The sequence below is a fragment of the Dama dama genome, chromosome 3, assembly GCF_033118175.1.
Source record: "Dama dama isolate Ldn47 chromosome 3, ASM3311817v1, whole genome shotgun sequence".
NCBI lineage: Eukaryota > Metazoa > Chordata > Mammalia > Artiodactyla > Cervidae > Dama > Dama dama.
Window position 1 is genome coordinate 43,680,742 of NC_083683.1, and position 16,216 is coordinate 43,696,957.

General features: G+C 45.7%; 1 protein-coding gene across 1 annotated transcript; it reads left to right on the forward strand.

The window, feature by feature from the left end:
* The first annotated feature begins 5,854 nt into the window (after nucleotides 1–5,854).
* Nucleotides 5,855–11,121, forward strand: KRT1 (keratin 1). Its single transcript, XM_061122562.1, has 9 exons — nucleotides 5,855–6,433; nucleotides 7,516–7,730; nucleotides 8,043–8,103; nucleotides 8,480–8,575; nucleotides 8,738–8,902; nucleotides 9,034–9,159; nucleotides 9,711–9,931; nucleotides 10,656–10,690; nucleotides 10,799–11,121. The coding sequence occupies exons 1-9, from the start codon at nucleotides 5,855–5,857 to the stop codon at nucleotides 11,119–11,121; spliced, it is 1,821 nt and encodes a 606-aa protein (XP_060978545.1).
* The last annotated feature ends 5,095 nt before the right edge of the window (nucleotides 11,122–16,216 follow it).

The following is a 16,216-nucleotide window of genomic DNA, read 5'->3' on the forward strand; positions in this document are numbered from 1 at the left end:
CTTTGGCCCAGGAGGTGTCTTCAAATTATAAGCCAGGGGCTCTGATGGTTCCTCTTCAAGCTCAGTGTAACTCCCATTCTTTTGTTAGAACCACTGCCCTGGTTTTTATCAGCTTTCTGATCAGTCCTGGAAATTGTATGTCTTCAGATTGATCAATGCTCTGTTGCAAGGCTGAGTTGGGAACTTGGGATGCTGGGAGCTTCTCCAGCTTGGAGGATCTGTTCTGAACATCCCAGTGCTATGCCTGAAGGGCTTTTAGGGGTGTTCCAGTGATGTGGCCCAGCTTCCACACCTGTCGCAGTGTGCCCGGCCCCAGGGATCGCCCAACAAAGCAGGCATCCCACAGGCATCACCATCCTGGTCTAACTCCCTTTAGCTCAGGCGCACTCAGCATTCCTTTCTGTAGTGGTGGGCCCCTAGCTTCCTATTACAGATTTATGGACCCCATGATTCCCTTAGGTTTCTTCTCACAAGATGCCCTCATTTCAAGAACTTGAACTTCCTTTCCAGGTCTTTTCACTGTTTTCAGTGAACCATGGGGCTTGTTCCAAAGCTTTTCCTGATTATTATGTCTTCTTCTAGGTCCTTCCAAATGCAAAGGCGAGAGAGAGAATCCCTGCTCCCTCTCTCTATCATCTACTACACTTCAGTTTCCCTGTAAGTTAGATATAATCTCTATTTTATAGATGAGGAAAGCAAGATCAGAGAGGGTAAGTGACCTGCCTAGGGTCACACAGCTAGAAATTTGCAGTCAGGAGGTAGACTATGCCTCAAAGTAAGACAATCCCTACCCCTCTTCTTCCACATACTCATCTTGAACTTCCTCTTTTCTGGCCTCTGCTCTGCTCCAGCATTGCCAGTGGGTGACTGCTGGGGGCCTCCTTTGTTGTCAATCTTGGAACAGGCTGCCCCTAGCTCTTCACCTGTCTCCCCTGTGTAAGGAGCCTCGGCCCTTGCTCTGCTGACTGCCGGCTTTCAACATCTCACCCCGCCTTCCCATTGTCTGTGATTCTCCTTTAGGCCTTCCAGGCTTTTGCTTTCCCCACTGCCCTGAAATTTTCTTCTCCCACGTCCCTGGTGGAGTCCCGCAGGGCTGGGTGGCTTGTCATTGCATGTTTCTCTTTGACTCTTTTCTCAGTCCCATCCCTTGAAAAGCTCTCAAAATAACACCACACTGCTCCTCCCTCTCCCCTCAGCCTACCTGTGACAGCCTCATCTCAGTGATCAGTTCTGGGGAGTGTGTGTGAAGATCCTGGGGATTGGAGGTGCTCCGGCACTCTGTCTGGCACTGTTAGGGGTACCCCTCAGGGACAGGAAATCCTGTGGGAAGCTGGGGAAAGAACAGGGCTGAGAAGGCACCCAAAGACACAGAGGACTTAGTCTTGCTTTCAGAAGGCTGACAAAGCAACTGAGAGACAGCAAACACATATGCACCCGAGTGAAAATGAGCCAACCTATACATCAATATGCATTTGAATCTGGCAGCAACTGAACTTTGGAAAAGAAACCAGTGGAGCAACTGAGTGGTGTTAATCAAGGAACACTCCCTGGAGGAGTGGACCTGTCCACTGCTTAGTGGAACAGACGAGATATAGGCATCTGTCTTCAAGGCCTGCTAGACCAAAAACAGATATTCAGGCCCAGAAGCTGAAGAATTGAGATCTTGACTATGGGCAGGAGTTTGAAGACAGTTGCCAAGGCAACTTGAAGGTCTTTTAGAGAAGAGTAGAAGTAGGCTTGGAAGATGGAGTGGCACAGAGAAAAAGGGAAGAAGATAATTTGGCCTGGGCAACGTGTGAGCCCTGGTAAGAGGGTGATAAAGCTGATAGTGATGCAGGTGGTGGAGGCAGGCCAATGGCAAGATGAGACCCATGGGATGGATGAAGGAAGGCATGTACTTGAGTCTAATGAGCTGGCCTTGTCAGTTACCACCTGGGCACATATTTATGAACATAAAATGTCTTTTTTTTAAAAAATTGGAAGATAACAATTTTACAATGTTATGTTAATTTTTACTGTACAACAAAGTGAGTCTGCTGTATGTACACACGGATCTCCTCCCTCTTGAGCCTCTGTCCTCCTACCCCATCCCAACCCTCTAGGTCATCACAGAGCACCAAGCTGAGCTCCCTGTACTATACAACAGGTTTCTATGATGTCCTTTCTTTAAAATGGGGCTAATAACTCTTGCCACAGGGACTTTTTGTGATTTTTAAACGAATTGTAGCTCCTACCACATGACTGGTGCCTGTCATTGTTAGTATTTCCTTCTGGTTGCATTTTGCCTTTACTTTTATAAGTGCAGGGAACACAAATAAGCCAGAAATGAGGGCTTGTGGTTATTGTCTTTCTCCCATCTTTGCTTCTTAATATCACCACACACTCATCACCATCCTGGGGACTCGGTAGGACACGAACTTGGTGAGCAGGCAGCATTTCAGTTTCCAGTCGTTTGAGGTGACCTCAAAAGTAAGCAGTGAAAAGAGAATGGAAGTTTGATTCAGGAATTGGAGGAATCCCAGGAATTGACCATATGACTTGGGAAAATTTTTTGACATCTCTGGGTCTGCCTTCTCACTTTTTTGATAGGCAGGTTAGATGGTGGCATCTTGGAGGGATTCTCTTCCCACTCATTTACAGGAACCAATTCCCCTAGCCCATTCTTGAGCTCTTCTCCAGTTTCAGAGGAATAACACTTGAATCAGAACCAGAAAACTCAACTTCTAGTCCCAGATGTGTCTTTTCCAAGCTGGAGTATTTAAGATGCTGAATCTCTCTGAGTCTCAGTTTTATGTTTCATAAAATGGCTTGAAAACAGCTTAGTTCTCAGGACTCTTGTGGGAATCGTGTCTGTGTCTGTTCTTGGTGAGGTGTAGGGTGCAGATATAAGCTGATGGTTATTTTATGCCTTCTTGTTGCTTCTAGTAGCAGCTAGAGTAAGTTTTGCAGTTCTATAAATTGTCTACAGACTGTTTGACTATCCACCTCTTTGATTCTTCTCTATGTCAGTTTCTTAGTTTGAGGTTGGAAGCATGGATCACTGCAAAGATCAGTTGTGGGCTGGCAGAGGTAAGAATGAACACACACACACTCACACACACGCACACATATGCACACCCCTCCAAACTGCTAGAAGGAATCGGTTGTGCAGTGATATGTCTCATGAGGGAGTGTGCTGAACTAAAAGGATTTTGATTGCCTGTTAAAAGATGATTAGGCAACAGGCATCACCCAGCCAAGACCATCCCAAGTCCCATTGTTCCCAGTGAGGGACAAGATCTGGATTACTCATTCCCTTAAGAGATGGTTGGTGTAGCAGCTCAAGAATGGTAGCTTTGGGACAGAGTCTGAGACAACAGTGCCATGGAGATGAGGGGAGGGGGAGCACTGGAGAGGTGAGGGGCACTCTCTGGAGGAGAGTGTAGGGCAAAAACTGTGGAAAAAGAGGATGGAAAAGGCACAGTGGTGGGGAGCACACTGGAGAGGGTGTCCTGCTTCGTAACCATAGGGTGATGGGACCAGATGGTCTTTAGTGACAACCTCCCTCCTGCATAGTTTGTATTCCCCAGTGGAGCCCTCACACTTAAGTCTATGACTGATCAGTACTACTCAAGGTAGCTTAAAGCCAGCTGAAGTCAGAATCCACTGCTCACAGAATCTTCAATTCTGTATTTACATGCCAGGGTGAGGAGCATGCCTGGCTTCTAAGAAGTGTCAGAATGAAAGTCTGTGTAGGGTCCAGGTCTTCCCAGATCCCAGTGCCACTACTGCCCATTAAGACTAACCCAAGTGCTGCTGTTCAGGAAGGCCCCTGGGGTTTGTTTCCTGACCCACTGTAATGCATGCTGGGTCCTTTTGCATCTGAATGGAGCAAAATCCAGATCACCAACTCGATGGACACGAGTTTGAGCAAACTCCGAGAGTTGGTGATGGACAGGGAATTCTGGCCTGTTGCAGTCCATGGGGTGACAAAGAGTCAAAAAAATTGAGAGGCAGAACTGAACTGGCAGCAAAATCCCTACTGAATTCTGAATCTCTCCTTCTCAGAGTAAACTGGAAAAACATTTTCCAAGCACGTGCACATCTATGGAGCCATGGACTCAAAGGGATAACTCAGGCCTTCTGCCCTTGGAGCTCTCTGCAAGGGAATGGCTTCCCATGCTATCTGATTTTACACACAGTGGGCAGCATACCCCAAATTCAGCTTCTGTGCTGTCATATAACACGTGGGTTAGGGTCTTGTGCACTGCAGTTTGGCATCCCCTGTTCAAATACCAGCCATGCTGTCTGCCATCTATGTAAACTTGGCAGGCTGACCAATCTGTGTCTCAGTTTCCTCATTTTAAAAATGGGTAGCATAGTAGCGTCTATCTCAAAGCATTTATTGAAAGTTAATATATATAAAGCTCTTTCCTGGTGACCCAGTGGTAAAGAATCCACCTGCCAATGCAGGAGACGTGGGTTTGATCCCTGGGTCAGGAAAAGCCCCTGGAGAAGGAAATAGCAACTCACTCCAGTCTTCTTGCCTGGGAAATCTCATAGACAGAGGAGCCTGGTGGGCTACATGGGGGTGCAAAAGAGTTGTACACAACTTTGCAACTAAAGAATAGCAACATGTAGACCAGTTCTGGTACCTGGTCAGTTATTGATACATTATTATTAATTAGTTATTCTTATTCTAGCTTGCCATTATAATTACTATCATTATTTTTATTGATGTTATTACTATTGACATTACTCTTGTCCAGAAGCAATTTTAACCCCTCAAGCCAACTTTCCTGACTTCCATCATTGTTCTCTCTTCCAAATCTACATCTATCTCCTCATACAGTCTAGTGTGAGTCCTGAACCACTCATCAAGTCTCACTGCCACTCCTTTGTTTTACAAAATGTATGAAATAGCATCTGTTTGTTTATCTCATTCTCCATATGCTTTTCTGTGTGTGTGTTTGGCCATACCTTGTGGCTTGTGGGATATTAGTTTCTGATCAGGGATTAAACCTGTGCTTTCAGCACTGGACCACCAGGGAATTCGAGCCATATAGTTTTTCGACTGGTATTTGCATGCCATACATTTGCACCTGTTTTCTCTTGCTGATTCTGCCCTTGTTCTGTTCCGGCTCTGGTCAACCTCTGAGGAGAAGGAAAAACCAGAAAACTAGAAAAGAACAAGCATCTCCCTTCTGGGCCTTTCAGAGCACAAACCCACCCACCCATTCTGTTCCATGATAGTTCCTACTTCTCTGACATTAACGCAGCCCACATATAAAGTTTACATTTAATAAAAGAGCTTCTTTTAATTTTTCACTTATTAAAGACAGCACTTGCTGAACTTTGATGTTTGGGGGGCAGATCTCCAAAGGAGAAGGAGCTGAAGAGCTCCTTCTGAGACTCAAGTGTGGGGAGCTGCACCTGCCAGGCTCCAGGAGAATGTGCTGAGCAGCTTCCATGGGCAAGGCAGGAATGCGAACTTCCCTGTCTCTGTGACAGGAGGTTATGAAATCCTACCAAGAAGCAGCAGGTGGCAGATGCGGGGTCCCATTTTCCTAAGTCACAAACTCTCAAAGAGAGATTTTGCCTGATAACAAGATTACCACACGAGTGATCTTGCGTGTGCAGCAACTTTGAGAGCCATCCTGGGAGCTAGGTGTGTAGTGTTTATGATACTGTTGAGGCTCGTAAATATCTTGTATGGCTGCAGGCGAGCCAATCCTTGGAAAGGCGCTGCATCTCGCTGACTCTAGGGCCAAGCCCAGCTGGCTGCCTGTATATAAGGGGAAGTCTCTGTGCTCCATGTAGAGGAGTGTTAGCTTCTTTCCTTTCCCGACGTGGCTCCTTCTCTCTCCACGTCAACATGAGTCGACGCTTTAGCTCCAGGTCCGCGTACCGTTGCGGCGGTGGAGGAGGGGGCTTCAGCTCTGGCTCTGCGGGGGTGGTCAGCTACCAGCGCAGGTCCACCAGCAGTTCTGTGCGCCGCAGCGGGGGAGGCGGTGGGAGGTTTTCTGGTGGAGTGTGTGGCGGTGGTGCTGGTGGTGGTTTTGGAAGTCGGAGTCTCGTTAACCTTGGTGGCAGCAAAAGCATCTCCATTAGTGTGGCCGGAGGAGGTGGACGTGGCGGTTTCGGCGGTGGTTATGGCGGCGGTTACGGCGGCGGTGGCTTTGGGGGTGGCGGATTTGGTGGTGGTGGCTTTGGGGGCGGCGGTTTTGGAGGTGGTGGCATTGGGGGTGGCTTTGGGGGTGGTGGTTTTGGCGGAGGTGGTTTTGGTGGGGGCGGTTTTCCTGTTTGCCCTGGTGGCATCCAGGAAGTCACCATCAACCAGAGCCTCCTGCAACCCCTCAATGTGGAAATTGACCCTGAGATCCAAAAAATAAAGACCCGAGAAAGGGAGCAGATCAAGTCCCTCAACAACCAGTTTGCTTCCTTCATTGACAAGGTGAGTCTATCCTCTCAGTGCACCAGGAGAGCTGCTCCTGTTCCACATGGGATTGGCCCTGCCCAGGCGTGCTTGAGTTTGAGCCTCAGGTTTCTGTGGTTGGATGGTTAAAAAGATAGTTTGTGGAATTGTCTTCAGGAGATACATTAAAAGTATGTTTGCAATGATGCTTATGACTAACTTCTCTCTTGGGCAAAAAGGTCTGTGGTCCACATAAAGGAAGGTCAATTTGATCTCACCATGAAGTGCTTTTTTTTTTTTTAAAATTCAACTCCTGAGCTGACTTTGGCCTCAGAGATGTTGAATAAAGACAACAGAAATGAGGTTAATTCAACCTTCTAGGATGCAAACCAGAACTCTGGAAAGGCCTTCCTAACCATAAAAAGGGACTTTACTTGAGTATAAGGAGAGCACATGGTGATATTGTAGCTAAAAGTATGCAGTAAGTCAGGGTCAAGCATCTCTTGCTGTCAGAAGAGGAGAACTGCACCCTGAGAATTTTCCATTGATACTGGACCAGGGTGGAGAATGTTTTGTGCTTGTGTTTCCAAGTGTCTGCTCTAGAAAAGAATGTAAACTATTTTTTACTTGATCATCAATAATGTCAACACAATAGATTTGGAATTCACTTTTTGTGTTTTCCCAACATACTTTTGCACTATATGTTTGCTCAGGGAAGGCAAAACAATTTTTATGGTACTCTACCTAAAACAAAAGGAAAAAGGAAGGTAAATCTCTTAAGCACCAAGTATCTGTTTCAAAGTATGATTGCAGTAATTTTGTACTTGCTTTGCTATTTGGGTAGCTACCCCCTTCCAAAGTTCCAATGGAAACTTTTTAAGTACCATTTCCAATCTTATGGAAGCTGAGGCTTCTCTGAGTTCACAGTGAGTTGGGTTTTATTATGAAAATGATGCTAACTTGATCATCTTCTTCCTACTTTTTCCCTCTTCCATGGCCAGGAAAATAGGCATTGAAGTTCTTTCCCAAGTGGCCGGGCCTGGCTATGTGGTAGGCCTTGGTACTCAGTGGCCATAAGACTCATTTCTGTACCAGCGGGTAACGGGGTCTTGTGTTCTTAGGTGAGATTCCTGGAGCAGCAGAACCAGGTGCTGCAAACAAAATGGGAACTGCTGCAGCAGATAAACACCTCCACTAGAAGCTACAACTTAGAGCCCCTCTTTGAGGCATACATCAGCAACCTTAGAAGGACTGTGGACCAACTGAAGAGCGACCAATCTCGGCTGGATTCAGAATTGAAGAACATGCAAGATCTGGTGGAAGATTACAGGAGCAAGTAAGGCTTACTGGCTGGGCTACTCTTGGTTTTTGTTCTAAAATATTTTCAGAAAGTAGCAAGCTAAGACTATGAACAGCATGTAATAATACCTTTTCATAGGTTAGAGGAAAGTCAATTCGGCATTTTCAGAAATGTTAGTTTTCTCAGACGCTGGTAATAGTTCAGTGGTTTTATTGCTTAGAAAGTGAAATGTCTTAGGCTGGTTATGACAGGCAAGGACAATGACAGGCAATGTCACTTTTAGTCTAGAAAGCTAAACGTTGGGCCTCGCCTCCCTGAATCTCCTCCTCACTTCTGATTTCCTTGCAGGTACGAGGATGAGATCAACAAGCGGACAAATGCAGAGAATGAGTTTGTGGGCATCAAGAAGGTGAGACAATTCTGTAGGATGCCTATCACATTTGAAATAAGTAAGAGTGGAGGATGTCCAATACCTAAGCAGAAAGAGGTCATAACATGGAGAATCAGGTAGTGGGCCTGAGGAACAGCTGAGGTAGAGATCCCCCTGCCTGATATTATCACAGACCTGGAGTTGTCCAGACACTCTGCTTCTCCAGATCCCTCAGGACTTCCTGGAGTGAGGAGGCAGTTCTCAGCAAGTCAGACAGGATCACTTGTGATACTAAGGGGTGGGGCAGTCTAGGGATGAAGAAGTGAAGAAGACCTCTTGGAAAATCCCCTCCTAGAAGGGGAGAGGTACTTGCCCTGAAAAGACTCTGACTTCATGATGTTCATGGTTCTTCTAGGATGTGGATGCTGCTTACATCATCAAGGTGGACCTTCAAGCCAAACTTGACAACTTGCTTCAGGAAATTGATTTCTTCAAAACACTCTACCAAGCAGTAAGTTCTCTAGTTTCAACCAGGTTTACCGAAATGGAGAACCTTTAAGCCCAAACCCACTCCTATTCAGAGATATATCTTTCTTCTCCTGAAACCCTCTCCCTGTCCCAAGTTGTTCTTTAGTTTTAACATGGTGAGTCACTGAACTGTTATGCCTCGCAGGAGCTCTCTCAGATGCAGACTCATATCAGCGATACCAATGTTATCCTTTCCATGGACAACAACCGCAATCTGGACCTGAACAGCATCATTGATGAAGTAAAAAACCAATATGAAGAGATTGCCCAGAGGAGCAAGGCTGAGGCTGAGGCCCTGTACCAGACCAAGGTGAATGGGCTGATGCCTGTCCAGTTTTCCTAAAATGTCTTTTCTTGCTATCCTGATTTTTCTCTTACATTTGTGTGCATGAGTCATGGTGCATTCTGCCACCTCTGAATGATTTGATCTACCACATTTAGTATGAAGAGCTCCAGATCACTGCTGGGCAACATGGAGACAGCTTGAAAAATACAAAGATGGAGATTTCTGAGTTGAATCGGGTGATCCAAAGACTTAGATCTGAGATCGACAGTGTCAAGAAGCAGGTACTTGCTTCCTCCTTCAACTACTCAGTTATACGGAATGGGATGGGGTGTCCAGGTTATTGGAGGATGTGTTCCTAATTTTGAAGCTTACAATCCATATGAAGGTTGTATTGTTATCCCTAGTTCTTTGGTGACTATGGTTTCTAGAGTTCGGCCATGATGCTAGGTTCTCCTTGGGGAAATTTATGAAAATGACCTAGTAAAGAAATAGATATAGTGGTCATGAGAGGTCTAGCCCATGGCCCAAAGTGACTTAAAAGGTGGTGAGTGAGAGGAAAGGCAACCAGGAGAATAGACATCTGGAAGAATGTCAAGTCTGTAGGCAGTGAAAGAGTCTCACCTTAGGGCCCAGAGAGGCGGCTGCATCACCTTTATTTAAGGAAGTTGACACAGTGATGTATTATCTCAAGACGGGTGAATGCAGGTCCTGTAACTCTCTGGGAGTCAGAGTACTGGCCACACAGGGGTGGAGAGATCAATCTGAGACAGAAAGGCCAAGATGGAATTAGGTAATCAGAGAGTGTATAATGTGCTGGATTCTCCTTTTCCAGATCTCTTCACTGCAGCAGGCCATTAGTGATGCCGAGCAACGTGGTGAGAACGCCATTAAGGATGCCCAGAGCAAGCTGAATGAGCTGGAGGATGCCCTGCAGAAGGCCAAGGAGGACATGGCCCGCCTGCTGCGTGACTACCAGGAACTGATGAACACCAAGCTGGCCCTGGATGTGGAGATCGCCACTTACAGGACCCTCCTGGAAGGAGAGGAAAGCAGGTGAGGAAGGGACCCTGGGCAATTGGCCACTTCCTATGTGGTTCCTCCCTTGGACACTGGTTGCTGTTGAAGACGCAACCATGTGACTGCAACTTGTCCTGGGTATGGGGAAAGGAAAAGCTCACAGCACGGGAGGAAAGGCTTGGTTTCACTTTGGGAGCCAGAGTCCCAAGCTTTTTTTTTTTTTTGAAAGCTGTTGCATCTCTCTAAACTCTTTGAGATAAAGCAGTTGATTCTTCACCTGAGTGTGTGTGTTAGTCACTCAGTCGTGTCCAACTCTTTGCAACCCCGTGGATTGGGGCCCGCCAGGCTCCTCGGTCCATGGGATTATCTAGGCAAGAGTATTGAAGTGGGTTACCATTTCCTTCTCCAGGGGATCTTCCTGACCCAGGGATCAAACCTGGGTCTCCCACATTACAGGCAGATTCTTTACTGTCTGAGCCACACCTGGGCTGGCTCAAATGTCATCTGACCCAAAACCAATGCCTTTGGATATGGTGGGCATATTTACTTTGTCTGATTTACATGGAGATTTTGCCCTGTTAGTACTGATGCTGAGAAAAATGACCAAGTTCGGGAGGCCAGAGGGAACGGGATTAGGTTTCAGATGAAGCAGACTGGGGGACTCCCAGGTGGGGAGACTCTTTAGTGATGGCTGAGAGGGCCCAGGGAGGCAGTCTTTGAAGCTGGCATCATGAGTATTATGCTTTTCTTTCTCTTTCAGGATGTCTGGAGAGTGTGTCCCGAACGTGAGTGTGTGTAAGTACAAGCTGATTTCTCAGAGCTTCTTCTCGGGTGCAGGTCTTGCTGGTCTTGCTGGGTTGGAAAGGGAGTTGGGGTTGATGATAACGAAGTGTTCTCTTGCAGCTGTGAGCACCAGTCACACCAGCATCAGCGGCGGTGGCGGCCGAGGAGGCGGCGGTTTTAGCTCCGGTGGCGGCGGCTATGGCTCTGGAGGCGGCGGCGGCTACGGCTCTGGAGGTGGCGGCGGCTACAGCTCCAGAGGTGGCGGCAGTTACGGCTCTGGAGGAGGCAGCAGTGGGAGCCGTAGAGGCGGCTCTGGAGGAGGCGGTGGCGGCTCTGGAGGCAGCTTCAGCTCCTCTGGAGGTCGGGCATCCAGCACCAAGACCTCCGGTGGTAGTTCCAGTGTGAAGTTTGTTTCCACCAGCTATTCCAGAGGGCCCAGATAAAGAGGTCCTCTCGCCTCCATTGGCTTTCTCTCTCCATCACTACCAAATACGCTTCTGAGTGCCCCAGCCTTACTGGAGGAAAAAAGCTATGGTTACACTGGCTCATCCTATTTCCTAGCTCTGTCCTTTCTGCTCTGATTTCCAAAGAAAAATTTTAAATCAGTGACAATCTCAGTCCCTCAGCTAGGACCCTGCTCTGTACTCTGCCCAAGAAACACTTCAACAATCACTGCTACACACATTACATTTCAAAGCACCTCCTTAAGTCAGCCAGAAGAGAGCTGGTCAGACCCACGGCTTCTTTGCTGTGGACAGAGCACAAGCTCTGGGCAGCTCCCTAGTATCCTAACTTGCACGGCAAGCTCTGTGCTGCTTTGGTTTTGTACATAAGGTGTAAGCCAGTTGTCTTTTGTGGAGAGGTCTTAAACTCCCTGTTTCCTGTGTTGCTGCAATAAACTGCATTTGAAATTCTCTCTGTGTCTCCATTTCCTTTGTTCACAGCACTGTCCATCCTGGATGAGTGTTCTGTGGGGAGAAGAAGACCCTGGAGCCCTATGGCGTGTGTGTGTGTGTGGGGGGTTGGGGCACATGAACATGAGTCAGGTGGGAACATTGGTCAGACAATATTTAACTTTAAACATTCAACATTTAACTAGAATGAACTCTTGCCCAGAGGGTGGAGGTGTCATGAGAAATAGAGACTAGGGTAGCAGGTTGTACTCATCTGAGAGGGCTTTTTTGAAAAGGGCAGTGAACCAAGCAGGTTGGGAAAGAGGAATCTGGCATTGAAAAGAGGGGGAAAGTATTATTGGAAAAGCAATTGTTTATGTAGAATATCCAATGATGGTGTTATTAAAGAAAACTTAGGTCTACTTGCCCTTGTGCAGTAAAGCCCATGTACTGACACCAGGTTATGATGAAGGAAAGTACAGTGTTTACCGTAGGTGACAAACAAGGAGTCTGGGCAACTAACGCTCAAAAGGCCCAGACTCTCTGATGGCTTTCTGGGAAAGGTTTTTTTTTTTTCAGGAAAAGGAAGGATTTATTACTTGCAGAAAGTAAGGAGAATATCAGAGATGTTTCCCAAAGCAGGGTCTCCCACAACAGCAACATTGGGGAAGTTTTGGAATTTCTTAAGTTAATTTATTTTATTTTATTTTATTTTTTTTAAAATATTTATTTATTTTATTTATTTATTTGTCTGTTCCCGGCCTTAGCTGCAGCATGTGGGATCAAGTTCCCTGACCAGGGATTGAACCCTGGCCCCCTGCATTGGGAGCACAGAGTCTTAGCCACTAGACCACCAGGGAAGTCCCAAGTTAATTTATTTTTAATTGAAGGATAATTGCTTTACAATGTTGTTTTGGTTTCTGCCATACATTGACATGTATCAACCATAGGTATACATATGTCCCCTCCCTCTTAAACCTCCCTCCTACCTCTTTCCACCCCTCTAGGTTGTTACAGAGCCCTGGTTTGAGTTCCCAGGGAAATGTTCTTAAAGAGAGGTTGAGGGAGAGGGTTGCAGGGCATGTGATCAGCTTGGGGACGTTCTTCTGATTGGTTGGCGGTGAGGTAATCGGTAGACAACATCATTAACCTTCTGGTTCCAACTGATGTGGGATCTCCATGCTGTGGTCAGCATACAGTCAAACTTCTTCCACTTGGTGGGGATTTTAGTATTTGTAGAACAGCTCAAAGTATATGACTTGGAGTATTATCTACAATCCTTGAGGAGGAACTAGAGGTCCTTGGCTTTGTTTAATGGATAAACTAGTCTTATTTTCTCTTGCTGGACTGTTTTCTTCATTTCTGCATTTTCTTACTTCTCTAATTAAACTGACCTTTAGAACCTGGGGAAGGGCTAGGAGGCTAGCCTAAGAGGAGGCTAAAGTTTTTCTGCAAACAAGAGGCAGGCTGAGGACATAGGGGAGGGTTCTGTCATGGGAAGGCCCCCTGCTAAAGTCCCGCTTGGCTACAATGAGAGGGGTGTTAGTAACATGGGGTCCACAGTTACTATAGTCAGAATACAGACTTGGGCATGGGGAGTTCAAGAAGCAAGAGTGCTAATGGAGAGCTAGACATTCATTTCCTCTCTCTTTCAGGCCACCATTCAAAGTTCTGCTTAGTGTAAGAAGTTCATTTGTGGATATATAGTCCATACTGCTAAAGTAATACAATGGGATAGCATAGTGGCCAGAAGCATGAATGTTTGGAATCAGATATTCTTGGGTTTGAACCACCACCATTAACGAACTCTATGATAACGTGTAACTTATAGACCTCTCTACACCTCAGTTTTATTATCTCTAAAATGGAGATAATAATGCCTTCTTCATGGAAATTACTGTGAGAACTGAATGAGATGATGAATGAATATGGCTTAGCATATAACAAGCCTTCAGTGAGTTTTAATGATAATGGTGGTGATGGCGATGATGGTGATTATCTGGTTGTTGTAACCTTGCTTACTGGCTTCCACATAACTCAGTAGATGTTTATTCTAAGGAACATCAGCTTCCCAGCAAAAGCTGAAAAAAAAGAAACCATGAAAAAGTCTGTCAGTTTTCTGAGGATCAACTTTCTTAGGTTCCTATTAGGAAAAATGTTTCTAGCTCCAGTGTTAGCCAGGGCTGAAGGGAATAAAGAGGGCATAGATCAATATGAGTATCATTTAAGTATCTATCAGTGAACTCTATCCCTTCTTCCTGATCACCTCTCCATCAGAGCTGCTTCCTGTCTGACTGATGTGAGAGTTAGGGAGGCTTTATGATGGATAGAAAGAACAATGAACTTTGATTCAGAGAACCTGGGTTTAATCCACTGTGTTATTTATGGGGCAGATGAAGATAATCCACAGCTTACAGGACAGGTGGATCCTTGGACAAGTCATTTGACCATTCTGAGCCTCAGGAATCTTGTAGATGAAATGGGGGTGAGGACATTTGCCTCTAGACATTAAGAGGATAAGATATGCAATGTAGAAATGCTTTGTGAACTGTGAGCTTGTCAAACAGTATTTAAATGAAATTAAAAGGGAGTCACGAATGAGTAGAAGAACATGGTTGGTTGTTAGAGCCACCAAGGGGAGAAGTGTCTTGACAAGGTCACAGTGACACAGTGATAGCTTATAGGGACAAAACATTGATTTTGTTAGTGAACCCAAGTTGAATCTACTTCTGAGATCTAGTATTTGTAGGCCAAACATATAAGAGATGGAAACATGAACCAGGATATATGTGTATTAGCTTGTGGGAAACCTGTATTTTCAGTGGCTGAAATACCAGAGCCACCCCACCCTGTTATCAAGATGCCTGGGAAAATAAATTAGTCACAAGGGGTGTCTTGGTACTCGTGAATTTAGAACAATGGGAGTTGGAAGGCCTTAAGGGAGATGGCTTCCTCTCCTCCATGGGAAAACAGACCTCCTAAGTCACCAGATACTGGCTTATCATTACTGGCTTATTACAGTTCTGGGGACACTGTTGAATGAATAGTGATGTATTCTGGCCCTCTGGCAAACACTTACTAATCTTTTTCTAAGTTACAAGTTTCTTTAGTCATACATCAGTATTGGGAATACACTTGTTTGTTTCTTTTGAACCTAGGTTTTCTTGGTAAGGTCAGACATGAAACAGAAACCACTACAATTTATAGTGAAACTTATCAAAACTTGTAAGGTCACAGGACTATATGAAATCTCTGTGTTAGTATATAATAAAGAACTAGACGAGATGGTTTGATGGCATCACTGACTCAATGGACCTGAGTTTGAGCAAGCTCTGGGAGTCAGTGCTGGACAGGGAAGAAAGGCATGCTGCAGTCCATGGGTTTGCAAAGAGTCGAACATGACTGAGCAAATGAACTGAACTGAGCTGAACTGAAAGAACTAAAATGAGCATGATCAAGCACTCAAATGCAATAGTACTAGAAGGACAGCAAAGGAAAAATCTAGATCCTGATCAGTTCAACAAATAGTTCCTGCCCACATACTGTATGTCAGGGAGAAATCAAATGTTGGAAATATTCTGATGAGTGAGACATGGTTCTTGCCCTCAAAGGCTTGGGTGATAAGAAGTATGCCAATGTGTCATTATGATGCACACAACCCACGCAATGATAGAAACACACACAAGGTATGGAAATGGTACATACAGAAGTGAGAGTGATGACAAGTGATGCCTGGCAGGGTTTTAGAGGATAAATAGGAGTTTTTCAAGCAGACAAGGAAGGTCAAGACAGACAATGACATTTAAGGTAGAGGACACTCCAGGCAGAAGGAGTACAAGCAAAGACAAAGACAAGGAAGAGTGAATCTGCATGAAATAATTGGACATCTGAAGGATCATAAGGTTGCTGACAATAAATGAAGGTGAAGAGTTAGATTCAATCAAGAAAGACCTTGTATCCATTCAGCAGAGTCTAGACTCTAGATGGTGGTGTCAGAAGTTCTCAAATGGGGTTGTGGGATCTACTGGCTCATTACAACCTACTAAGGGACTGCAAGGAGATCCAACAAGTCCATCCTAAAGGAGATCAGTCCTGGGTATTCACTGGAAGGACTGATTTTGAAGCTGAAACTCCAATACTTTGGCCACCTGATGCGAAGAGCTGACTCATTTGAAAAGACCCTGATGCTGGGAAAGATTGAGGGCAGGAGGAGAAGGGGATGACAGAGGATGAGATGGCTGGATGGTATCACCGGCTCAATGGACATGAGTTTGGGTAGGCTCCAGGAGTTGGTGATGGACCGGGAGGCCTGGCGTGCTGCGATTCATGGGGTCGCAAAGAGTTGGACATGACTGAGTGACTGAACTGAACTGAACTGAACTGAAGGGAGGAAAATGGGTTACATTATGCTACTTGAATAAGAACTGAGCATGAACCACAGTTTGTCATGTACTTGAGTATTTTTGTTGTTCAGTTGCTAAATCATGTCCGACTCTTTGTGACCCCATGAGCTGCAGCACACCAGGCTTCCTGAGACCTTCACTGTCTCCTGGAGTTTGCTGAAACACATCCATTGAGTCAGTGATGCCAGCCAACCAACTTGTCCTCTTGTTGTCCCCTTCTCCTTCTGTCCTCAATCTTTCCG

Excerpts from the sequence above, each read along its gene's own strand:
- KRT1 (XM_061122562.1), top strand. The coding sequence starts at position 5,855 with ATGAGTCGACGCTTTAGCTCCAGGTCCGCGTACCGTTGCGGCGGTGGA. Across the intron at positions 7,731-8,042 it reads GTGGAAGATTACAGGAGCAA|GTACGAGGATGAGATCAACA; the intron begins GTAAGGCTTACT and ends ATTTCCTTGCAG. Across the intron at positions 8,903-9,033 it reads AGGCCCTGTACCAGACCAAG|TATGAAGAGCTCCAGATCAC; the intron begins GTGAATGGGCTG and ends TACCACATTTAG.